Genomic DNA, 26,145 nt, shown 5'->3' with positions numbered 1-26,145 from the left:
GTTATTCCCGGTGATGGCTTTATTAAAAAAAGTATACCGGTTGCAATACTGATTAGTAACTAGTTATTCTTTGTTGTTTAATCCAGCGTGAAGCTGCTAAATTAAAGGACGGTATTCTCTGCCATTGTCACTCAAAACCATACCAGGCGAGGTGGGACAGAGGTTCAGGAACTGGGCAAATGCGTTGATAGTGTCGTCAAACCTGGCATAGGCAGAAAGGCCCAAAACGTAAGGTTCCAACCGTCTTCGCGAACACTGACTCCCAATAAAAATTCACTTCCTGAAAGAAACGGTCCGCTGTCGACATAATCTCCTATACGATCATACCGTCAGCCCACTACGAAAATGATTACAGTTTCACTGAACTGTGGCGTCTGTAACGACCATCAGAGTGCATTACTACAGTCACCACAATGTTGAAGCGGTGCTTCTGTTCCCTTTAGCCGCGCGTGGTGGCCGAGCGGTTCTAGGCGCTACAGTCCGGAACCGCGCGACCGCTACGGTCGCAAGTTCTAATCCTGCCTCGGGCATGGATGTATGTCATGTCCTTAGGTTAGGTAGGTTTAAGTAGTTCTAAGTTCTAGGGGACTGATGACATCAGAAGTTAAGTCCCATAGTGGTCCTCAGAGCCATTTGAACCATTTGTTCCCTTTATTTCAATAAATCACTAGCTACGAGTTCGGTACAGGTTGAGAGTTCGGTGCACAACTCAGATTCGTGGTTCGCTGCAGTTACGCAACGAATAAACACTGTCAAATACTGAGAGTCCATCGTATTTATTTCAAAAATTCAGCCACAGTCGATCATCAGGTATCGTCCAAGATTTCTGCATAGCTCTCAACAAGGTAACAGTAGGTGAATATGCTGTAAGCACTGTAAGCATGTAGACTACATACGAGTCTGGCACTTATCACAGTGTGGCCAGCTTTAGCTCGGTCTGTAGAGCACGGGGTTACGCTGGGGCCAACGAGATATTCGGGCCCTGTGTCCCCTGAGCCTCATAATGTTTGTCTGGCTGAGATGCCACACTCTCATCGGGTAGCAAACCATTGTTATGACATCAAAATTAGGTTAGTTAGGGATTAACAAGCCTTCGAAGTTAGCCATTATACGAGGGTCACTCCTAAAGAAATACACACTATTTTTTTAAAAAAATCCATCTTTTATTCTACATGTTTCAAAGTTTTAAAGTTTTACGTTGTGTAGATAAATCCTTTAAGAACAATATTTTCATTTCTACACACAATTTCCATCCCTCTCAACTGCCTTGCACCATTTTGGAACCAGTGCCTGTATACCCGCACGGTAAAATTCTGGACCAACCTGTTGGAGTCACTGTTTGGCAGCGTGCACAAGGGAGTCATCATCTTCAAACCTTGTTCCACGAAGAGAGTCTTTCAGTTTCCCAAAGAGATGATAGTCACAGCACGTGACTCTACAGGTCTTACAAGTTACGGCGCCCATCTCCAGCAGGAAGCGGGTTATTACTTCAGACGACTTAAATCATTCGTAAATGCACATTTAAATACATCCAAATCCTCAATAACACATGACAAAATGGGCACCTTTTCACTGACATGTCATTTCCAGTGGGCCCAGATGCAGCTGAGCACTCGCGATGTATGTCAGGGAAGGCAGCTAGTCTGACGTTACAAATTCGCTGTGGGTTCTGTATTCCCATTGTCCCCGGGTAATGTCATGTCGGGGCCCACGAGAATTACGGGTCACGCAACATACTTTTGACGTCAAACTGATTGTCTTGGCATACATACATTGTGAACGCTCAGCTGCATCCGGGGTCAGGTGGAAAGTCAGAAGTGACGGTGTTGCAAGTGCTGTAGTGTGGGCTGTATATATTACAGGACTCCGAAACATCTTAGCTACGTTCATTAATCGGTGCTCTTGCTGAGTATGATCAAAAAAATAAATCTCCCACTTTCTGCCCAACAGGTGAAAATACGGCACTGTATGTAATCAGGTGCAGGAAAAGTGGAGGAACGATCAACCACACGATGACGGTGGGTGATGCACATTCATTAGGATATGGTCACAAGTTACAACGTATGTTCATTATGGTCTTCCGACTTAACAGCATGCTGCATGTTTGCCAGATGCTCACTGCATAGCCGAAGTAATCTATCCTTCTGATCATATGTTCTAATATCCCTTCCGATATCCTCACAACTAGAAGGCACATGGATTCAGGTCAGGGGCTCTAGAAGGCCACACTTCTTGAAGTTGACTACAGATGATGATGTCACTACCAAAGGATTGTTGAAGCAAATCTTTCACCTGCCAAGTGACATCTGGTGTCGTCCCATCTTGCACGAAAATAGTGAAGTGAACACAGTTGTATTCTTTGCTGGTTGGTCGTTTTTGAGGAAGGGACCAAACAGCGAGGTCATTGGTCCCGTCGGATTAGGGAAGAAAGTCGGCTGTGCCCTTTTAAAGATACCATCCCGGCATTTTGCTGAAGCTATTTGCGGAAATCACGGAAAACCTTAACCAGGATGACCGAACGCGGGTTTGAACCGTCGTCCTCACGAATACGAGCCCAGTGTGCTAACCTCTGCGCCACCTCGCTCGGTTTGTATTCTTGTAAATCTGGAATCAAGTGTTCCACAAGGAGGCCCTTACAACGTGCAGATGTCACTGTACACCTAGCGGGATCGCGAGGTGTCATCTCCTAGAAGAAAAATGGACCGAGAATGAGGAAACTTGTGGAACCAAACCACACAGTCACATAACCTGACTGCAGTGGATGTTTTTGCACAAAACACGGCGGAGTAGAACCACATATGTGACGGTTTTGTGCATACACGGCACTGTGCAGAGTAAAATATGCTTCATCTGTCCAAGGGATATTCCACGGCCACATGTCATCCAGATTCATGCATGCCGTAAAACGAATGGTCAGGTCACGGCGTTGTAGCCTGTGTTGGGGCGTCATTTGGTGCACGTTTTGAAAAATGCGCCACAAAATCTTCTATACAATTGACCAGGGCGGTGGGACAATTCCCGTGACACCTACTGAGCACTGGTTGCAAAATATGAAGCATGTGCTGCACGGTCGGCTATAGTTACAGTAACCTCATCAGGAACTGCCATGGGAATCGGCCGCCTCCTTCTCACTGCTGCAACACCTAATTCATGTGTCTTCAAGTTTATTGATCCTATTCCTTATCACATTTATTGACATTGGTCCTCTTGCAGCTATTTCTGTTGGCGATATTCCTGCAATTAAGCTCTGCTATTACCGCTGTTGTGGTCAAACACTTTTACCAGCAGTGCATGGTCTCTCTTTTCAATAGCCATTGCGTTTCGTATGGATATCTTCAACCTTGTTAGCATTTTACACATATATTCACTTCACAAAATAAATCAACACGTGTCAGCGGGTAACGAACAGCATACGGACATCAAAACAGGAAACATTTCACATTCTGAGTGCTCACAGCGCCATATTTTCACCTGGTGGCGGGAAGTGGAGCTATTATTTTTTTCAGGATACTCTGTGAGCGCATCGATTAATGAACACACCTGCGATGTTTCAGCATCCTCCGGTGCATACAGCCCCCACTGCGGCACTCAGTTTAATTATAACCATCCGGTATTAAAGTGGTGTGAAACGGTCGCTTAAGTACTAAGACCTGTAGAACCACGTGCTACGACGCACGCCACACTCATTGGCCCCGTGCCATGGGAAGTGACGTGGTGAAGGATGGCGCATGTCCAGCCGATTGCAGTGTGCTCGCTTCATGCTGTGCATATGTGGTTCTGCTGATTGTGGCAGCAAGTAAACAGTCTCGATCTCTAAATACCTGGCTATAGTGTACACGATCGTGTTATCATGTCTGAGATCTCATATAAGGCATGTAAGCAATGTCAAATGCTTAGTGATTACAGTGAAGTAATTGCCTGTTTGAGAGAACGATGCCATCACTTGATTAGACTTTGAAAATGTCCACATCGGTGATCTGCAGTAAACAACTGGTCGAATCGCGCAATATTCAGTGAATGCGAAAGTGAGAGAAGTCACATGCATCGTTAAGGTACCAGTAAGCCAATTCTGACCACAAAGTCTCTGTTGATCCATTGTGGATGTGGAACAGCGGCCGGTCAAATATAGAACAAAGAAATTGGCCAAACAGCGGTGAAAATTGAGAATAATTATGATATTTCATCAGTGATAATAATTCTTAGGCCGTAGATAAGCGCATTATTGTGTTCTTCATAGATTATAGTGTGACGTTTTATTTTGTATGGGGTTAGGTCCGATTATGACTAGGGTTTTTTTCATCTTAAAGAATTATTTAGATTTTTATATTTAAAAAAGGAAAACAATTGGCAACCTTTGTTCGGCGGAGTTCTGACTGTATATTGCCTATGTTTGGTCTTTTTTTTATTTTTGGCATGTTCTCTTACAGATCTATGATGTTAAAATAGTTTCAGCTCTAACAAATCGACACACACACTCTACTCTGTAGTGCTCTATGTACACAGTGATTTGTCTTGACCATGCTGCTTGCATTTCATAGCTTTTAAGTACTTTCATTACTACCCTTCACTTTCTGTAAAGCTTTCCCTGGTACACCTTGATATGCACTATATGAATATTCTTTTCATTATGAAGGCACCTGAAGATGGCATAATGGATTGCCGAAACTGATAGCAAAAAGAAAATAAAAGAACTTCTCGACCTGCACGGCTGTTTGGCCAATTTCTTTCTTAAATGAACACCAAGGAAGGTTCATTCTATTGTACACTGAACACGTCACAGCTGCTTCATATCTCCAACTACCATCTGGGCATTAGTGATGGACTCAGTACAACAGTACGTTTCGTCCCGCACCAGTTGGAGACAAACAGCAGGCGTGTTACTGAATCGCCGTTCCTTGTGTAGCTTGTCGTTAACATCATGGTACAGACGGTTGCGTTTACAACGGTGTCTTATCTGGGACGCGTAGGCGGCTGACGAGTAGTGCCACAGAATTTTCAGTGATGAATCTCTGTTCTGCCCGACCGTCCATGTGGGAGTGGTCGCTCGCAGGGGAGGGGACATATCCTGTCATGTTACAGGCAGCATGCGCTGTTACTCCTAATCGCATGATATAAGAAGCCATTGCGTATGACCTCAGATCACCTCTGCTATTGATTCTTGAAGCTCAATGGTACGTAAGACATATTTGCGTCCTCAGCTATAACCTCTCATAACGCAGCATCAATTGGTACCATAGAATTTGAAGCCATTTTGACTATTTTTCGACCGTGACTGTCTCAAGAAATATGTAAAGGCTTTTTTTTTTTAAATTGCCGCTACGAGTCACAAACTTTGTCAACTATTGTATTACTTATTTATTTTGCGACATGTATCGAGGGTTATACCACATCTTGAGGCTAAATGGCATTACAAAAACAACATTACAATAAGGTCATACTGTTGTTACTTAGTCTTTTCGTGACTGCTGTGGTCATCTTTGTTCTTCTGGATCGCCGGCGCATAACTTCCAGGTGTAATCCATACTAACTGCACGAAGAAAAGTCAGGAACTCATGATGCACTATGCCATTGTAATCAAAGAAAACAGTGGGAAGGACCTTCACATGTGATCAAACTTGTAGAACTTTTTCGGTCTTGGTTCTCCCGGTAGTTTCCATTGGGGCGACTGGGCCTTGGTTTCGGCGTCACACCCTTACACCCATGTTTCGTCACCTGATATAACCTTGTTTAGAAGTTTTTTATTGTTGTCATTCAGCAGTTTGTACGCGACTTTGTTCTTGGTCGAAATTCAGCAACTTCGGAAAAAACTTTGCTGCTACACGTTTCATACCCAAAACATAAAAAAGTTGTTTGGTATGAGCCAAAAAATATGTCGAGATGGTGATTCGTCGATTTTACAGAACCATTTTCTTACTTCTTCCACATTGTCATCAGTACTTGATGTGCTAGGGCTACCAGAGCAGTCGCCGTTTTCAACGTCTTATGCACCCCCTTTAATATGTTTCTTACAGTCTAAAATCTTGTCTTACTGTTACTAAATTCGCCAAAAGCCTCAGTCAAGATTTAGAATGCAGTGCTGCACTTTATTCAGTTTTTCAAGCAAAATTTGATGCAAATTCTTTGATCCATCTTTTTCGAAAATAAAAATTTGCTGATCACTCGAAAATAAAAGTATGTATAATCTTTTCGACTGTCAACAATAAACTAAATATTCAAAATAGCTAAAAATAGAAACATGCATCAGGAACATGTGTACCAGCAGGATAAAAAGAATTGAAAATCGGATGTATAAAGCTCACAAAATTAAAAAAAAAAATCCCATTGCATTTGATGCCACCAAAGCAGAATATACAGGGTCGTCCACTGATACTGATAGGGCCAAATGTCTCATGAAATAAACATCAAACGAAAAAACTACAAGGAACGAAACTCGCACAATACATTAAACTGCCAAGGTCGCTGATGTTCCACTTGTCGCAGCTATCGTGGATTTTCCGTTGCCCAACAGTGCTTGAAGGGGAAAACCAGATTGCGCTATGGTTGGCCCGCTAGATGGCGCTGCCATAGGTCAAACGGATATCAACGGCGTTTTTTTTTTTAAATAGTAAACCCCATTTTTAATTACATATTGGTGTAGTACATAAAGAAATATGAATGTTTTAGTTGGACCACTTTTTTGATAGATGGCGCTGTAATAGCCACAAAGGTATAAGTACGTGGTATCACGTAACATTCCCCCAGCGAAAAAGGTCGATATCGTGTTGATGTATGGATATTGTGATCAAAATGCCCAACGGGCGTGTGCTGTGTATGCTGCTCCGTATCCTGGACGAGTTCATTCAAGTGTCCGAACCGTTCGCCGGATAGTTACGTTACTTAAGAAAACAGGAAGTATTCAGCCACGTGTGAAATGTCAACCACGACCTGCAACAAATGATGATGCCCAAGTAGGTGTCTTAGCTGCTGTCGCGGCTACTCCGCACGCCAGTAGCAGACAAACTGCGCGAGAATCGGGAATCTCAAAAACTTTGGTGTTGAGAATGCTACATCAACATCTATTGCACCCGTACGATATTTCTATGCACCAGGAATTGCATGGCGACGACTTTGGACGTCGTGTACAGTTCTGCCACTGGGCACAAGAGAAATTACGGGACGATGACAGATTTTTTGCACGTGTGCTATTTAGCGACGAAGCGTCATTCACCAACAGCGGTAACGTAAACCTGCATAATATGCACTGTTGGGCAACGGAAAATCCACGATAGCTGCGACAAGTGGAACATCAGCGACCTTGGCAGTTTAATGTATTGTGCGACATTATGGGGGGAAGGATAATAGACCCCAATTTTATCGATGGTAATTTAAATGGTGCAATGTATACTGATTTCTTACGTAATGTTCTACCGATGTTACTAGAAGATGTTTCACTGCATGACAGAATGGCGATGTACTTCCAACATGATGGATGTCCGGCACATAGTTCGCGTGCGATTGAAGCGGTATTGAACAGCATATTTCATGATAGGTGGATTGGTCGTCGAAGCACCATACCATGACCCGCGCGTTCACCGGATCTGACATCCTTGGATTTCTTTCTGTGGGGAAAATTGAAAGATATTTGCTATCGAGATCCACCGACAACGCCTGACAACATGCGTCAGCGCATTGTCAATGCATGTGCGAACATTACGCAAGGCGAACTACATGCTGTTGAGAGTAATGTCGTTACACGTACTGCCAAATACATTGAGGTTGACGGATATCATTTTGAGCATTTATTGCATTAATGTGGTATTTACAGGTAATCATGCTGTAACAGCAAGCGTTCTCAGAAATGATAAGTTCACAGAGTTACGTGTATCACAATGGAACAACCGAAATAAAATGTTCAAACGTACCTACGTTCTGTATTTTAATTTAAAAAACCTACCTGTTACCAACTGTTCAAGTGGTCCAACTAAAACATTCATATTTCTTTATGTACTACATGGACATGTAATAAAAAATAGGGGTTACTATTTAAAAAAACGCAGTTGATATCCGTTTGACCTATGGCAGCGCCATATAGTGGGCCAACCATAGCTCCATCTGGTTTCCCCCTTCAAGCTAAACAAGTTTCGTTCTTTGTAGTTTTTTCGTTTGACGCTTATTTCGTGAGATATTAGTCCCCATCACGATAAATGGACTACCTAGTATATGTGTATGTTCTGGATCTCCTCCCAAACCCCTGAATTGGTTTTAACCAAATTTGACACAGAAACAGCAGGCTTCACGATTATCAGCACATAGATCTATAACCTCCTATCTCCAATAGTAGTGGAGATACGGGCAAAGACATATTTTTTCAGCCCTTGGCGTATAGGCTACCTGCACAGCAGGCATGTTGTGTGGGAACAGTATCAGCCTGCCAAGTAAAATGCTTTGCGGGGTGGTCTACATGTCATGGACAAGAAACAGTTTTCCAGGCCCTGAAACAAAGACTGGCCTGTATGACAGATGTGTTGTGTTGGAGCAGTATCAGCTGCTTAATCGTTCTGCTTGGAATGGAAACCTGTACTTCAGGGGCAAATAAATTATTTCTATGCCCCTGAAGTCTAGCTTACCCTTCGTGAGAGGTGTGTTGTGGGTGTAGTATTGATCTGTTTTATTGAACTGTATTGTAGAAGCTACACATCCTGATGTGCATGCCTGGGTAAATGTTGAGATGGACAGAGCAGGGGATGGATAGAGTGAGGGGGAGAAGGAAATGGACTGAGAGAGGGAGGCTGAATATGAACAGGGGTAGTGGCAGATGGAAAAGGAAGAGGGGAAGTGGAGATGGAAAAAGAGGCGGGGGGGGTTGAGGATATGGTCAGAGGGAGGGAAGAGGAATATATAGAGAAAATGGGAGGATGAAATGGATGAAGAAAAGGGGAGGAGGAGACGAAGAGACAGAGAGAGTGGGGAGAAGAAAATAGACGCATAGAGATGGAAGGATGAGGTGGACAGATAGAGGAAGGACAATGTGATAAGATAAGATAAGATACTGTATTGTCACATAACATGTTTTTATACACTCATTCGATTGAGAACATTGGTGACTTGTCAGTCTTTAACCTGAGTTGTTATAGTATTTTATATACTACAGGAAATACGCAATACATACATTGCTTATTTTAATAAAAATACAACATTATGTTTTAAATCTTTTCGTAACTCATCGAATCATTACCATAGGCTTCATACACCTACATGAAGTATGGATGTACTGAACGGAATACAAACCGCCATTCAAACTATGATTCTATATATAAACATGAATATACAGTGCACGTGTATACTTTGTATCTATATGGCTTCGAGAGTATACCATTTGCACTTCTATCCGTACTCCCTATTCCTATTTTTAAATTCTTCTAAACTATAACATTTGCTTTTTATTCATTTAGAAATTCTTCTAGACTATAATAACATTCGCGTTTTAGGAATATGCCAATGGTCTCCAATGTGAATTCCCCAAATATTGGCCTTATCTTATTTCTGATCTTCAGAGCCATGTAATATGGAGTATTCTCATATAGTGTGAGTCTGTGACAAGGTAGCATGTATTTCAATTTATGTCTAGTTTCATAGGCATTTGTGAATGTATTTCCTTCAAACAGATGCGAGTTCTTCTGTTCAAAGAGAAGCATTTCATGTATGAAGATGGAAGGGATTGTCATGAAGTCCAGGCTTTCGAATAGTGGTTTGCATGAATGTCTACTATTAGTTCCTGTCACTGCTCTGATTATTATTGTTATTATTATTGTTTTGAATGGAATACTCTCTTTCAAATTCTGAAGGTGGCAGGGGTAAAATCCAGGGAGCGAAAGGCTATTTACAATTTGTACAGAAAGCAGATGGCAGTTATAAGAGTCGAGGGGTATGAAAGGGAAGCAGTGGTTGGGAAGGGAGTGAGACAGGGTTGTAGCCTATCCCCGACGTTATTCAATCTGTATATTGAGCAAGCAATAAAGGAAACAAAAGAGAAGTTCGGAGTAGGTATTAAAATCCATGGAGAAGAAATAAAAACTTTGAGGTTCGCTGATGACATTGTAATTCTGTCAGAGACAGCAAGGGACTTGGAAGAGCAGTTGAACGGAATGGACAGTGTCTTGAAAGGTGGGTATAAGATGAACATCAACAAAAGCAAAACGAGGATAATGGAATATAGTCGAATTAAGTTGGGTGATGCTGAGGGAATTAGATTAGGAAATGAGACACCTAAAGTAGTAAAGGAGTTTTGCTATTTGGGGAGCAAAATAACTGATGATGGTCGAAGTAGAGAGGATAAAAATGTAGACTGGCAATGCCAAGGAAAGCGTTTCTGAACAAGAGAAATTTGTTAACATCGAGTGTAGATTTAAGTGTCGTTTCTGAAAGTATTTGTATGGAGTGTGGCCATGTATGGAAATGAAACGTGGACGATAAATAGTTTAGACAAGAAGAGAATAGAAGCTTTCGAAATGTGGTGCTACAGAAGAATGCTGAAGATTAGATGGGTAGATCACATAACTAATGAGGAATTATTGAATAGAATTGGGGAGAAGAGGAGCTTGTGGCACAACTTGACTAGAAGAAGGGATCGGTTGGTAGGACACGTTCTGAGACATCGAGGGATCACCCATTTAGTATTGGAGGGCAGCGTGGAGGGTAAAAATCGTAGAGGGAGACCAAGAGATGAATACACTAAGCAGATTCAGAAGGATGTAGGCTGCAGTAGGTACTGGGAGATGAAGAAGCTTGCACAGGATAGAGTAGCATGGAGAGCTGCATCAAATAAGTCTCAGGACTGAAGACCTCAATAACAACAACATTATTTTGTAATATGAAGATTCGAAGGAGGTTTGTCTTTTCGGAGATGAGGAGAAGGAGGCGTGTTTAATTATGTATCGAATACACATCTGAGCGAAGAAATGGGAAAAAGGATCTTGTATATATTCTGAAGGCGGAAGAGGCAACTGCGCAGTCCCAACGGTGCAAAAGAAGGAGAGGAATATTGCTGTCGGAGACCACATACTTGCCCATTGGAGGGGAGTAGTTTGTACTTCGAGTGGCAGGCAAGGAGCAGGGCAGGAGCAGCTAGCCGCCCGGCCTTCCTCCCTGCTCGCGGCTTTCAATATGGCTGGCAGCCCGGCCTTCCGCAAGGCGGCAGCTTTCATCGATAGCCCGGCGCCAGGCCCCACCCGAGTCTCCGTCTCCCCAGAGCCGCCGCCGCCGCCGCCTATCTCGGCTGTCGACTGCACCCAGCGCCGAATAAAATTTAATTATACGCGGAGGAGCCGACTGTGTAAGTTTCCTCATTTTGATTCGCGCCCGCCCACGACTTCCTCCTGCTGGGCTCCCCTTTTCTTTATTTGATTCTTTTTCGCGTCAAGATGGCGCTCCAGTATTAGTCCACCATGAATAGACAATCGTATTATCCGCGGATGGGGGGCTGAATCGAGACGCATGCATTAAACATGAGCTCCCCCACCCCCACCCGTACCCCTCTCCTCTCGCCCCTCATTCTCTCACCACCCACTCAATCTCGTGGAATATATACTTAATTTTTTCATTTTTTTCAATAGAAAAGTCGTTACCATAAAATTGATTCCCCTATACCCTGCAACTCCTCCCTGACGGCAGTTCGCAGGGAATGAAATATCCCTGCTGGGAGATGCGGAAATATTTGCCATTGAGATGTCACGCTGGCGAAACGACGATGAAAATTACTTCCATGTCTGCGGGAGGCACGAAGGGAGAAGTTGTGGCAAGGGAGTAGCTTCCCTCTGATTTCGTTCTCTTTCTTTTCTTTCTACTTTTCTTTTAATTTGACGCCACATCTCATCATTGAACCGTTTCACGAAAAACCACGTACTTGGAGATGTAAAGTTTTGAATAAAACAGTAATTTATTGTATTATGTTATTTATTTATTTTCTTATTTATTCGAACAGCGCTTATACGGAGCACGTTAAATCAATATTTCAGTTCCTGCTGCATGTATTTTCGCTCCTCGTCGACAGTCGTTAGGTAAGTTCTGAACTCTGCTCCAGAGATGTTCGATATTATAGGGCTTTCTTTTTCCTTCTTGTCCGTCCCTGATGATCACTTTCTGAATTTTGTCGTTAGACAAATTCCTGTCATGTGTCTCTAGTATGTTGATGTTTGCTTCTTCGAGGTCACTTAGCGAAGAGCCACATTTTTGTTTTGTGGATTGTGTGTACTATGTTCTCTACATATTCACATATTTCTGTGTTAGGTCGTGGTCTATTGTATTCCGTTTCCGGCGTTCTTGGGTCAATAAGCCTCTATCAAACTCCCAATCGCATCCAAAATAGATTTAGTGTTTAAATGGCCCAGCAGATATCCCGTCAAAAACTGAATACAGATCAAGCATGAAAATAGGAAAAAGGTGTGCTGAGCTGTGAAAAAAGAAGCGACATAGAAACAGTGAACGGTCCAGGCTTAAAAAGCACGACATCGAGAGGTATTTAAGAGCAGCGGTGACGTGATTAAGTAATCTCGGTGTTGGACTGTGAACCGGACGAGCCGTGTTCAACACTCTGTCGTGCAATTTATTTATTTATTTATTTATTTCCACGACATCATGAACTGTCCGTGCGGCCATTGAAATGTTTGTTCTCTTTCTGTAGTCTTGGCGGTTGTTATACTACACATTGGTTATAGAACATGAGTCGTGTGGTAAGAACATGTTGTTGTAGCAAGTGAATGTGACGAATAGTGAGAGTAGGTGAGATACCACAAAGACATCTCGCAGAAATAAAAAGAACAAAGAAACGAGTGTGAACTATGTTGCAACCAAAGAATTTAAGAGTCAGAACTACTAAAACGGTGTGTAACTTCAAAAACGTTATTTATTCATTTATTTTTGGCAGAGCACAGGGGAACTGTGTGATTGTGAAACCGTTGCGTTCATTTGTTGCAGCTTATCTGACAAACTGCTACGTTTTCATCATTTCCTTGCGAATGATCACATTCACATTCATACGAACACCGAAATCGGGCAAGGAGGCGTATATCACTCACTTATTAGGCGTAAAAATTAGGCATTTTGATAAGAGATTCCTATCATATGACACACGTACTGTCACGAACGCCGTGTATGAGACACCAGACGTGTTTTCGGACGGAGTATTCTGTTGACTTGTCACCCTGTCATCAAACGTTTGCGGTTCCCATTCGAAAGCCACTATGCTTCGGCTGGCAACAGAGTAGCTGTGTGGAGTCTGCAATCATTATAGGTCCCTACCTTACACCTCATTGTTACAAACGGACGTTACACCACGACTCAGACACAAATTTGAATACAGCGAACAGCGGAGAAAAAAAAAATTGACATGAGGGAGGTTTGAACACGGCTCGCCCGCTTGGCAATCCAACACCGTAACCAATATATACAGGGTTATTACAAATGATTGAAGCGATTTCACAGCTCTACAATAACTTTATTATTTGAGATATTTTCACAATGCTTTGCACACACATACAAAAACACAAAAAGTTTTTTTGGGCATTCACAAATGTTCGATATGTGCCCCTTTAGTGATTCGGCAGACATCAAACCGATAATCAAGTTCCTCCCACACTCGGCGCAGCATGTCCCCATCAATGAGTTCGAAAGCATCGTTGATGCGAGCTCGCAGTTCTGGCACGTTTCTTGGTAGAGGAGGTTTAAACAATGAATCTTTCACATAACCCCACAGAAAGAAATCGCATGGGGTTAAGTCGGGAGAGCGTGGAGGCCATGACATGAATTGCTGATCATGATCTCCACCACGACCGATCCATCGGTTTTCCAATCTCCTGTTTAAGAAATGCCGAACATCATGAAAGTGCAGTGGAGCACCATCCTGTTGAAAGATGAAGTCGGCGCTGTCGGTCTCCAGTTGTGGCATGAGCCAATTTTCCAGCATGTACAGATACACGTGTCCTGTAACGTTTTTTTCGCAGAAGAAAAAGGGGCCGTAAACTTTAAACCGTGAAATTTGCACAAAACACGTAACTTTTGGTGAATTGCGAATTTGCTGCACGAATGCGTGAGGATTCTCTACCGCCCAGATTCGCACATTGTGTCTGTTCACTTCACCATTAAGAAAAAATGTTGCTTCATCACTGAAAACAAGTTTCGCACTGAACGCATCCTCTTCCATGAGCTGTTGCAGCCGCGCCGAAAATTCAAAGCGTTTGCCTTTGTCATCGGGTGTCAGGGCTTGTAGCAATTGTAAACGGTAAGGCTTATGCTTTAGCCTTTTCCGTAAGATTTTCCAAACCGTCGGCTGTGGTACGTTTAGCTTCCTGCTTGCTTTATTCGTCGACTTCCACGGTCTACGCGTGAAACTTGCCCGCACGCGTTCAACCGTTTCTTCGCTCGCTGCAGGCCGACCCGTTGATTTCCCCTTACAGAGGCATCCAGAAGCTTTAAACTGCGCATGCCATCGCCGAATGGAGTTAGCAGTTGGTGGATCTTTGTTGAACTTCGTCCTGAAGTGTCGTTGCACTGTTATGACTGACTGATGTGAGTGCATTTCAAGCACGACATACGTTTTCTTGGCTCCTGTCGCCATTTTGTCTCACTGCGCTCTCGAGCGCTCTGGCTGCAGAAACCTGAAGTGCGGCTTCAGCCGAACAAAACTTTATGAGTTTTTCTACGTATCTGTAGTGTGTCGTGACCATATGTCAATGAATGGAGCTACAGTGAATTTATGAAATCGCTTCAATCATTTGTAATAGCCCTGTATTTTACGGTGTTTGACTGCTAAGCGGGCGGGCCGTGTTCAAACCTCCCTCACGTCAATACCACCGAGAAAACAGGAAATTGGCGTCTCGAGGAGGAGGGCGCAGCAAGACGTCAGACTCATCGACGTTTAGTTTTTCCGAAAAGAACATTCCGATGACCACAGAATATATCGCTTCTAAGTATGAAAGAGGCGGGCATCAACTCTTCATGACACAAGCATCCCAGCTATGGGGTGTGTTATGGAAGACACTGCAAAGGTAATTGGATAAAAATTGTCTGTACTTTGAATTGCGGACAACTGCACAATGGCGTTCATTAAGGAATTGCCAAAAATCAACGACAGTTTTCTCGCCACCAGCAAACAAGTAGTGAGCTGTGAGTCCACAAATCCACTTCACAGAGTTCGCTTTGCAGGAAGTATTCCAAGTCCGGAAAGAGGAGCAGTTGAGTAGGTATCTGATGAGGAGTCGTATGGGTAATTAGGGACAACATCTGTCGCACCAATAACCAAACACCTCTTGCTGATCTGCATACCAAGGGATGCTCGTCCGTGTCCACGACATCACAGGCGACACACAGCGGGGTGTCTGCGAAATGAATCCCGTGAAGGCGTGACCGGCATACTTGCTTCCCATTGACCCATTGACAGTAAGGTACCATGAAGACTCGACGTCAGTGTCAAGATAAGGAGCGCACACCGATCGCCAAACGGCACACCAGTCGACGTTCGGGTGCTTCCCCTTCACCACATTCGGTGACCTGCGCCCTGCGCTGCTATACATAAATAAAAACAACAACAACATAGATCGCTTTCGTGGGTGTCAAGTGCGCTGGCATTATCGCAGTATGGACGTAGCTCTGGTCGATGGAAGAGTGGCGGAAGGAAAAGAAAGGCGGCTGGAGGTCCGAAAGCGGGATAGGTGCTGAGGCAGAGTGTGGTGCAAGGGCCTCCAGCAGTGGGCTGTTAAGGCACGTTGGATAAGGGCGCCACAACTCCATGTGAGAGCCGACGAAAAGAGTTAGCGGTCTGTCAGGAACATGATACAAACCTAATCCGCCCCTGCACCGCCGGAGGGTGAGGGCCTTGTACTTTGTCTTGAACAGCAAGCTGTGGAAAACAAATGAACTCAATGCCGCTAGCATGCGGCGGACCATGGCCGATGGAACAAGAAGCGTCTGTGCTTAGTGGGGGATATGTGACGCGAAATATATATTTACATATTGCGTCCGCTGCAGAAGATCGAGTGCTCGTAAACGATGATCTAAGAACCCAGCTCGTAGTTGGGAAAGTAGGCGCCGGCAGTTGAAGGCAATCGGGCCGCAGATCACTTGCAAAATCGAGTTATAAGCATTGGATAGTATCAGCTATATGCAAAGGAGCAGCGCTTTCCGCAGGAAGACCCGCACCTATAGCCATGGCAGACGTTAAGGCAGCTACCAGAAGCTTCGCCATAGGTGGTAACCCATGCCAGTGAACTCAGCACCGCTGAGAAGAACGATGACGAGATCGTCTGCATAAGCAGTGCAGCTGAATACGTGATCACCGACAGAAGTCCCAGAGAGGCGCTGATGGAGGCGCAGAGCAACGGTTCCATAGCGAAAGCACACAACACTGCAAGAGCGGGCAGCGTTGTCGCACTGATCGACGGATCGAGATGGGAGAAGTGAGATGGCCATTGTAGTGTATAAGGGACGTACCTCTACGAAGGAGGCGGATCACGATGTCGACCGTAGTATCAGGGCATTCTATATTGCAGAGCACTTCTTTCAGGTAGTCATGATCGACCCGATCAAATGTTCGGCTGAAATCAAGAGCTGCCAAACGTCAGGCGTACGACGAGCGTGAGCAAGAGCGATTATGTTAGATAGCGGCAGAAGGGAGTGTGGATATTGCTGGCACCTCCCAAAGAAGTCTGAAACCACGTACCAAGCCGTCTGTTTAAACTCTGTAGCCAACAGCCGGCTAAAGATCTTTGTGCCACTCTTGAGTAACGTCAAGGGGCGGTAATCGCAAATCCGTGATTTACCCCGAGGCTTGTGGATGCGAATGAGGAAGCCATCGAGGAAACCGTCTGGAATAGATACGAAAGGTGATATAAGGTCCTGACAAATTTCTGTCCACACTGGCGCCAGAAGGTGACGAAATGTCGGTTAAAACTCCAGTGGGAGACCATCAGGGCCAGGCGACCTGTTCGTGGAACCCATCCTCTGTGACGTTAGCAAGCAGATCCATCGTCGCATCCAAGGGACCTGAGCCAGAGGAAAGTCTGGATATGGCCATAATGTTGGCAGGGTGGTGACGTTTCTCAGAGTACAGCATAACATAGTGTGTATGGAGGGCACGCGATACCCCGTTGAGTATAAAAATTCCGACCATCATCGGTGGTAAGAACTTTAATCAAAGACTTCCAACGGTGGCATCGTTCCGCCATGACATGATACAAAGATGGGCGCTCCTGCTCTAATCTGTTGAGTGTGTGCGCCCTCGCCATAGCTTCTTCAAGGTGGCGACGAGAGAGGGATGTGATCTGTGCCTTGGCACGATTCACCGTCGCCTGGCGCTCTGGTAAATGCGGCATCATGGTAGATTCATCGAGAATGGTTAAATAGAATTCCTGAGTCCTTCGCCGCCACGCCGAAATCTCCCTTCCGTAACCAATCATAGCCTTGCGGAGGGCAGGCTTTGCACAGAGCACCCACCAAGACAGCGCAGACTGATAGGCACCACGGAGCCGTCGGCAAGCTGTCCACGTGGTCTCGATGAGCTGCCAGCAGTCGGGTGAAGTAAGTTGGATCGTGTTCGGTTTCCATTGTCCACAGCTACGCCACATCCTTTGGTGACAGAGATAGATGGCGCAGATATATACGTCTTGGGCAGAGAACACAACGGGCCAGACTTCAGCAGCCGACACCCCAGTGTCAATATTCCGGGAGATGTAAACTCGTTCGAGGCGGATGGAAGACTGGCTAGTGAAATGCGTAAACCCCAGATTATAGCCATGAACATGCTCCCAAGAATCCACAAGTTTGAGGGGCTGGAGAATTGTCGCTACCGCCGGACACAGACAGTGACGTGGCATTTGGTCTCTGGGTGCTTAGGTGCTGATGAAATCGACTCCCATGGTCAATGCATCCTGCCGACCCATGAAAAGAGGCATAAATGTCTCTGAGAAGGAGGTAGAATATTCACGGCTCTGAACCGAATCAGATGGCATACAGACATTGACGATCCTGACGCAACTAAACGTGAGAGCCATACCTCTGGCATCAGGCAACTGCATTAGTTAGGATACTGTCACGCAAGAGGATCGCCACCCCACTACCAGTAGGGAAAGCATGAGAGACATGTGCCATAAAACCATGGGGAGTGCACCTGCTGGAGAGAGCAAAGTCAACGTCCGAAGCATACAGCATGTCATGCAGTAAAGACAGCTTGTGGCATACACGAATGGTATTGACATTGACCGTGGCTATGCGATAGATATGGAAAGCTGTAACCGCCAGGAGGATGGGCGATTTTAACATGGGGGAAGCACAGAGAACTCCCTGTTAAGCTCCCGTCGAAGGGCACATCACTGTGACGGGGAGGGAGCCAACACCACCAAGGAGGGTACATCTCCCTCCACATCTCCAGAATGTCCACCCATAGCATCGACGTCATCCGCCCAGGAGACAGACGTCTCACCAGGCCGTTTCACTGGAACACAATCAGAGGTGCGCCCACAGGTAACATCAGACACGGAAGCGGAGGCAACCGCATCAGACGCAGGCGGAGGTGGACACTGACTGGAGATGTAGCCGGGAAAGGTCACCGCGTCTTCAGGTGTCAGGGCGTCAGAGGACAGAGCACCATCATAGCAGGGTCGTCATCCTGTGTACACGCGCGGCCGTTGCTTCCTAACATGCTGTTCCGTGTCGGATGGCGGGCGGCTATCGTCCAACATGTGGCCAGGTGGCAGAAAAGCGGAGGTCGGTATAGCTCCATGATCAACAACCATGTGGTCCGACAGATAGTTTGTGCCTGATGACGGTCATCGTTGATTTTTATTGCCTCCGATAGGGGTGTAAGAGAGACAGGAAAAACGTCCATCACGTCGTCGAGAGGAGTCGACGCCGGTACCAACTGATTCAGAGGGGGCGCAGCAGGCAGCACCGGCGCAGACGTGTAAGACAGAGGTAGCACAGTGGGTGCCACAGGAAAAGCGACGTCTCCGATCGGCGTCTGAACCATTCTACGCCGGAGGCATTCAGAACGGACATGGCCTTTCCGGCCACAAACTGAACAGGTGAGTGGCTGGCCATCGTACGTGACGACAGCCCTACAGCCGGCAACAACCAAGTAGATAGGCAAGAGAAACTTCCTGGCAGATTAAAACTGTGTGCCGGACCGATACTCGAGCTCAGGACCTTTCCCTTTCGCGGACACGTGCTCTACCATCTGAGCTACAATTCAGTCAAATTGCTGCAACGTGGAAACTGTTCGAAACATATTGTGTCCTCAATTTTGTCCATCAGATAAAAACTGAACTAAGGAAACACATGCCTTCCTGAATGAAATTTTCACTCTGCAGCAGAGTGAGCGCTGATATGGAACAGATTAAAACTGCGTGCTGGACTGAGACTCCAACTCGTGGTTCTGATCTCCACTGCAGAGACTCCAAAAAAAGGGGTGAAATGTATCTAAAACTGGATGTGACGTCCTTCCCATCGTGTAATACGCCCATAGCGGCATTGGGCAGAGTAGTGATGGCGAAATTAGGTGCCAATTGGGCATCATTAACCCTCTTTCACGACACGTGAGCGTCTGAGAACTGGCCTTTTTTCACATGTCTCGACACCTTCCTGCTTCAAGCATCGTCGAGCCCGATGGTGCCGTCGCAGAGCATCACACTTGAGCACCATTACACACGCAGTTTATACGTAACTTTGAGCCAAATTTCAAACTTATGCATCGCAACGAAAGATAATTGCACGCTTTCGAAAAGTGACCCTCTAATTCTATTGCGTGGTGTAGTTAATTACTTCCCAAATGAGTAACAAAAATGTCTCATTCAGGCAGTAAACGGAGCCATTAGAGACCAGTACATAATTCGTAACAGCATACATATTACTGGTAATGAAATGTCGTGTGACGAGGGCCTCCCGTCGGGTAGACCGTTCGCCTGGTGCAAGTCTTCCGATTTGACGCCACTTCGGCGACTTGCGCATCGATGGGGATGAAATGATGATGATTAGGACAACACAACACCCATTCCCTGAGCGGAGAAAATCTCCGACCCAGCCGGGAATCGAACCCGGGCCCTTTGGATTGACAGTCTGTCGCGCTGACCACTCAGCTACCGGGGGCGGATATATTACTCGTAACCTTAAAGATTACACCATAACAGGAATCCTTGAATGCCATTTTGGTTTGGATCACGTATGCGAATTTCGATTAATTACGATATTTTCAGGGTGGACCCACATTCCAACGACAAAATTTCGTAGCGTTAAGGGTATTTGCTGACTATTTTCGTACAACGCACCAGTAGTCTCCAGTCGGTCATTACTGAGTAATAAGGTAATTATAATTACGATTTACGCGGTATGTTACCCCAGTTACCTTTGTTACTGCGAAAATACCTTCATAACAACGAAAACCGTATAATATACAACAATAAAAAACATAGCCTATACACATATGCAAAATTACTGTGATTTGATTGCCGTCGTTACCGTAACAGCCGAACATATCGTCATTGGGCAGCTCGTCCAGTGGGTTCAGTGAAACCTATGAGCCAACAACGGCTACTACTATATACCAAACTACTCTGAAAATATCTCTGAACAACGCCTGAAATTTTGTCGGTGGATATCAGGTTTACCCTGTTTACGGACATCTAACGATGAAAATTCATCGAGTTGTCCAGAATGTTCTTCAGACAAGCCAATTGTGGCCTGGTGACATGGCACATGGTCATCCATAAAAATTCCACCTTTGCTTGCGAACATGAAGTCCATGAGTGGCTGCAAATGGTCTCCAAGTAGCGGAACATAACCGTTTCCATTCCATGTAAACATAGCTCACACCATTATGGAACCACCACCAGTTTGCAAGTTGCCTTGTTGACAACTTGGGTACATGACTTCGTGGGGTGAGCACCACACTCGAACCCTACCATCGGCTCTTACCAACTGAAATCGGGACTCATCTGGCCAGGCCACGGTTTTGCAGTCGTCTAGGGTCCAACCGATTTAGTCACGAGTTCAGGATAGGCGCTGCAGGCGTTGCCGTGCTTTTAGCAAAGGCACTCGCGTCGGTCGTCTGCTGGCATAGTTCATTATCACCAAATTTCTCCACACTGTCCTAACGGATACATTCGTCGTACGTCCCACATTGATTTCTGCGGTTATTTCAAGCAGTCTGCAAGCATTCACAACTCTACTCAAAGACCACTGCTGTCGGTTGTTGAGTGAAGGCCGTCAGCCACGGCGTTGTCCGTTCAAAAATGGTTCAAATGGCTCTGAGCACTATGGGACTTAACATCTGTGGTCATCAGTCCCCTAGAACTTAGAACTACTTAAACCTAACTAACCTAAGGACGTCACACACATCCATACCCGAGGCAGGATTCGAACCTGCGACCGTAGCACTCGCACGGTTCCGGACTGAGCGCCTAGAACCGCGAGACCACCGCTGCCGGCCGTTGTCCGTGATGAGACGTAATACCGAAATATTCTTGGCATACTCTTTGACACTGTGGATCTCGGAATATTGAATTCCCTAACGATGCCAAAATGAAATGTCCCAGCGTCTAGCTCCAACTACCATTCCGCGTTCAGAGTCTGTTAATTCCCGTCTTGCGGCATAATCGCGTCGGGAACGGTTTCACATGAATCATCTGAGTACAAATTCAGCTCTACCAATACACTGCCTTTTATATCTCGTGTATGCGATACAACCGCCATCTGTGTACGTGTATATTGCTATCCCACTACTTTTTACACCTCAGTGTAAAAAGGCGTTTCACTTAAAAAGGAAAGAAACTATCGATTTAGAGTACTAGGTGCAATCATTGCTGTTGTAGCAAGTAATACGGAATACGTCTAGTGAGAGCGAGAGTTACGGAGAACGGACGGGTGTTGCAAAGAGGAAGGGGAGGCGTTTGGGTTGCGAAACCATACGTTGTGACTGAAGGTGAGGTGAGGTGAGCTGAGTTGAGGTGGAGGGGTATTACGGCGCAGGTGTGGCAGCGCCTCTACGCACGTCAATAGCGGCCTGCGCTCGCAGCGAAGTAGGCAGAAGGTGGGGGCGACGGAACCCACCAACTTCCCTCCCGACACGGCCCCATCAATCAAGGCGGGGTCGACACCTTCTGCGGCGTGCCGTTTCGTACCTGACTGTCGCACTGGCAAGTGCTCTGCGGGTAGCGGCCTCCTAGCCGCAAGATCCCACAGAGAGCTGACGTGCTCTGATGACTCAAAACATTATGGCGGCCTGTTTTAAGATCTTGATGGTTCATTTTTGGAGCGCAATACGCTGGTGATGACGCGTGACGTGAATTCGTTAAGCCCTCGGTAGGACTCTGGAGCTGGGGAAGGACCGTGTGTCTTGCCTCGATATCTCATTCGATAAGAGCACTGCACGTAAAATACAAGGTTCCAGATTCCAGCCCCAATCCGGCACCGCGCCGTCAGAGGCGCCTTGCCACGGTTTGCGCGGTTCTCCCTGATGGAAGTTCGAGTCTTCCCTCGGGCATGGTTGTGTGTTTTCTCCTTAGCGTAACGTAGTACAAGTTAGATTAAGTAGTGTGTAAGCCTAGGGACCGATGACCTCAGCAGTTTGGTCCCATAGGAACTTACCACTAAATTTTAACTGACCATGAAATATCGACATCTGTACTCCGGAAGCACCTTATGGTGTGTGGCGCAGTGTATTTCCGCTACCACTATCATCCTCAAATCCCTCTTCCTGCTCCATTCGCTAATGGTGCTTGGCAAGGTCGACTACCGGCATGCCTCTGTATGTGTTGTAATTTATGAAATTTCTCGTCGTTTTCATTTCCTGAGATATAGGTGGGAGGAAGTAGCACGTTGCCTTCTTCTTGAACGTACAGTCTCGACATTTTGTCCTTAAACCTCTCCTCGATTTACAACGCCTCTCGCCTGCGTCTCAGTTTGACGACCGTGTTTGCTACGCTCTCGCGCATACTAAGCGAAGCTGTGACGAAATCCGCAGCTCTTTTTTTTCTATCTGTATGTTGAGAATCCTACACTGACGACCAATAATGAAGAATGCGTCGAACCAGTGTTGTAACATACTTGTTTGCTGACTGAATTACGAAGGAACGTCAGAATGTAAGTTATATATGTCACCTACGCTAAGATCATTACGCAACAACAGGGCCACATTATCAGAAGAGGCTGCATGTCCGGACTTTGCTGCAAACAATTCATGCACAATGAGAAAATAAATCACTTTGCTACTGAGTGATTAATCTGCATTGCTTGCAAACTCATGCTAACATGCTACTACATTAAATCTGATAAGGTGCTCACCCCATGACTGATTGGACTTACTGCCATGGTGTACCACTTCCTGGGGCATTGTTTGCGACAACCAATGCACGAAGTGATTTAGGCTGTTCAAATCTTTTCTTATTTTACAGAAGTTATACGTAGATTTTTTTAATAAGTACACTCCAATGAGTTCATTTAAGAAAGACTTTTTACTCTTTTCCACATTCTTATTTGATATCGCAGACTGTATGCATGTATGTGTATATGTATGTATGTCGAGATCTCCCCTAAAACCACTGGATTGGTCACAACAAAATCAGGCATACAAACAGTAAACCTCATGAGAATCAGCATTGTGGGGCCCTGGTTGCTTCAATAAGAAAGGAGATGTGGGAAAACATGTTGTTCTGCCCCTGCCATATAAGTTGTCCTGCATGACAGATGTGTTTCTGTGATAGTAGTATCGTCCTGTGTATCGACCTGCTCTGAAGGGCAGCCTGCATGTCAGTGCACAACAAACAGTTTGGCTCAAATGGCTCTGAGCACTATGGGAATTAACATCTTAGGTCATCAGTCCCCTAGAACGTAGAACTACTTAAACCTAACTAACCTAAGGACATCACACACAACCATTCCCAAGGCAGGATTCGGACCTGCAACCGTAGCAATTGCATGGTTCCAGACTGAAGTGCCTAGAACCGCTCGGCCACAGCGGCCGGCAACAAACGGTTTCCCAGACAAGAGATGTATACAGTCCTGCACAACAGATGTATTGGCATGACTTATCGACTGGCTTTGCAGGGCAGGCTACAAGTCAAGATTAAAAAACAGTTTTCAGTTCCCTGATGTATAGGCTACCCTGCACAACAGTCATGTTGTGGAGATAGTATTGGCCTGCTCCATTAACCTTTTGCACAGGAGCTAATGCTCCAGTAACCAATCAGGGAAATGGTCAGGAAGAAGGAGAGGAGAAGGTGATGGACGTGGAGAGGGGGACAGAAGGAGATGTATAGTGAGAGGGGGTAGAAGTAGATGGTCAGAGAAAGGTAGGAAGAAATGAACAAATAAACAGATGGTCAGACAGGGGAGAGAAGGAGACTGACAGACATTGGGTTAGGAGGAGATAGGCAGAGAGTGGGGAAGAAGAGAGGGACAGCGACAAGGGAGTAGAAGATGGGATGAGAAGAGGGCCACAGGAGATGGGAAGAGGAGATGGTGAGAGGAGCAAATGGAGAGACATAGGGAGAAGGAGGAATTTTGCATACAGAGGGCAAAAGGAGATGGTCAGAGGGGAAGGGGGATGAGGAGATGGACCAAGTGTGATGGGAGTAGGAGGTGTATGCAATGTAAGTGTCAAAATGCATATGTGGGCAAAGTCTCTGGGAAAAGGATAATTAATAAATTTAATTGAAGTTACATGTTTTGTCGCACAAGCCGTACTCTATAAGCCGATCAGGGGATAGTATGGTCCACTGTTTCCTCATTGGCTTAAAGGAGGAGGTCACCGAACTGTAATGCTGCGTCCAAACCTACAAGTGGCAACTATCCTTGGTCGGAAATACCCATCAGTTGTTTTGTGTGACATCAGCTTTCAGCTAAAACATGTAAGATGTTTCGAATAACAATAAAACGATCATGGCTGTATGACCTACAAATTTTATATTGCATTCAACGTAAGCAAAATAAACTTGTAAAAGAGAAGAACTATGTGATGAAGAACCAGGGAGTTAAAAACCGGTAGCAGCTTTGTTTGGCTATAATAAATAGAATGGTTAATAGTGACTGTTTACCACGTTTTACTCTTTTTAAGAATCGACGTGTAATAATAAATTTGTTTTGTGTCATGCTTGATGGATGCTGGCAGCTGCCCTTTTTAAACACCCCCCCCCCCCTTTCAAGTCGAGCCACGCTCGAGACGTAGGAACGAGAACTGAGGCGGAGCGCGCGCCGTGCTGTGTTGCAGGTGAAGATCTGGTTCCAGAACAGGCGCATGAAGTGGCGCAACTCCAAGGAGCGCGAGCTGCTGGCGAGCGGAGGCTCCCGCGAGCAGACGCTGCCCAACAAGAACAACCCGCACCCCGACCTCAGTGACGCCGAGGCCGACCGCCCCCGCCTCGACCTGTCGCCGCCCCCGCCGCCCCCGCAGCAGCAGCAGCAGCAACAGCAGCAGCCGGGGGCCAGCAGGCCGCTCCCGGACGAGGAACTCACGCCCCCGGAAGACGACGATGACGACGAGGAAATCAACGTCACGTGACAAGAGCGAGCGTCAACTTAGCATGCCACGGACAGCACGCGCACCAAAACGCCCTAGAGGCGCTATCGGACACATCTCGCACTCAATAAAAACGCTGTTAGTATCTCAATTTTCCTGAAATCGACGTATTAGCGCTGTTGACGAGACTGCAGACGAGCACACGTTCACCCGAGAACTATACAGGTCTCGCAGTGGAATTAAGAAAAAAAAAATAGACGCCACTCGCCCGACCTGGTTCAGGCTGGTGTCAACCATTCACATCACCAAGGGACACGTACATAAGCCAGAGGAAACAATATATAAATGATCTGAAAGCTATGTTTCACCTTGCTATAGACACTTGGTCAGCTTTCAGTATATGTAAGCTACGTGATCCACGTGAAACTGTTCTGTTAGTGAGATAGCGAGTCGTGAGAGAAACAAGGCCAGAAATCCTCCTCATGTTCACTTTTCCTTTTGGAGCAACTGTTGCTGCGTACAAGAGCAAACGCAAATTTGTAGATGGTTCTCTTTTGTTTACACGCTGGCCTCGAGCGCGACCCACACTTCCCACATTCGCGAGACTCCATTGCTGACGTCATTCAGCGCCACAGAAGAAATTTAACAGTTGTTACTGTGCGAGTGCTATT

General features: G+C 45.7%; 1 protein-coding gene across 1 annotated transcript in view; it reads left to right on the top strand.

Annotated features, from left to right (window-relative positions):
• The window catches only part of LOC124712286 (homeobox protein DBX2-like), a 94,649-nt gene extending 69,133 nt beyond the window's left edge, over positions 1–25,516 (top strand). The window contains exons 2-3 of the mRNA XM_047242579.1: positions 25,226–25,360; positions 25,412–25,516. Coding sequence (XP_047098535.1) covers positions 25,226–25,360; positions 25,412–25,516 — 240 coding nt within the window. The remainder of the gene's footprint in view (positions 1–25,225; positions 25,361–25,411) is intronic.
• Positions 25,517–26,145: the final 629 nt, after the last annotated feature.

This window comes from Schistocerca piceifrons, chromosome 8 (genome assembly GCF_021461385.2).
Source record: "Schistocerca piceifrons isolate TAMUIC-IGC-003096 chromosome 8, iqSchPice1.1, whole genome shotgun sequence".
NCBI classification, from domain to species: Eukaryota; Metazoa; Arthropoda; class Insecta; order Orthoptera; family Acrididae; genus Schistocerca; species Schistocerca piceifrons.
This window is presented reverse-complemented; position numbering and strand designations above follow the sequence as displayed.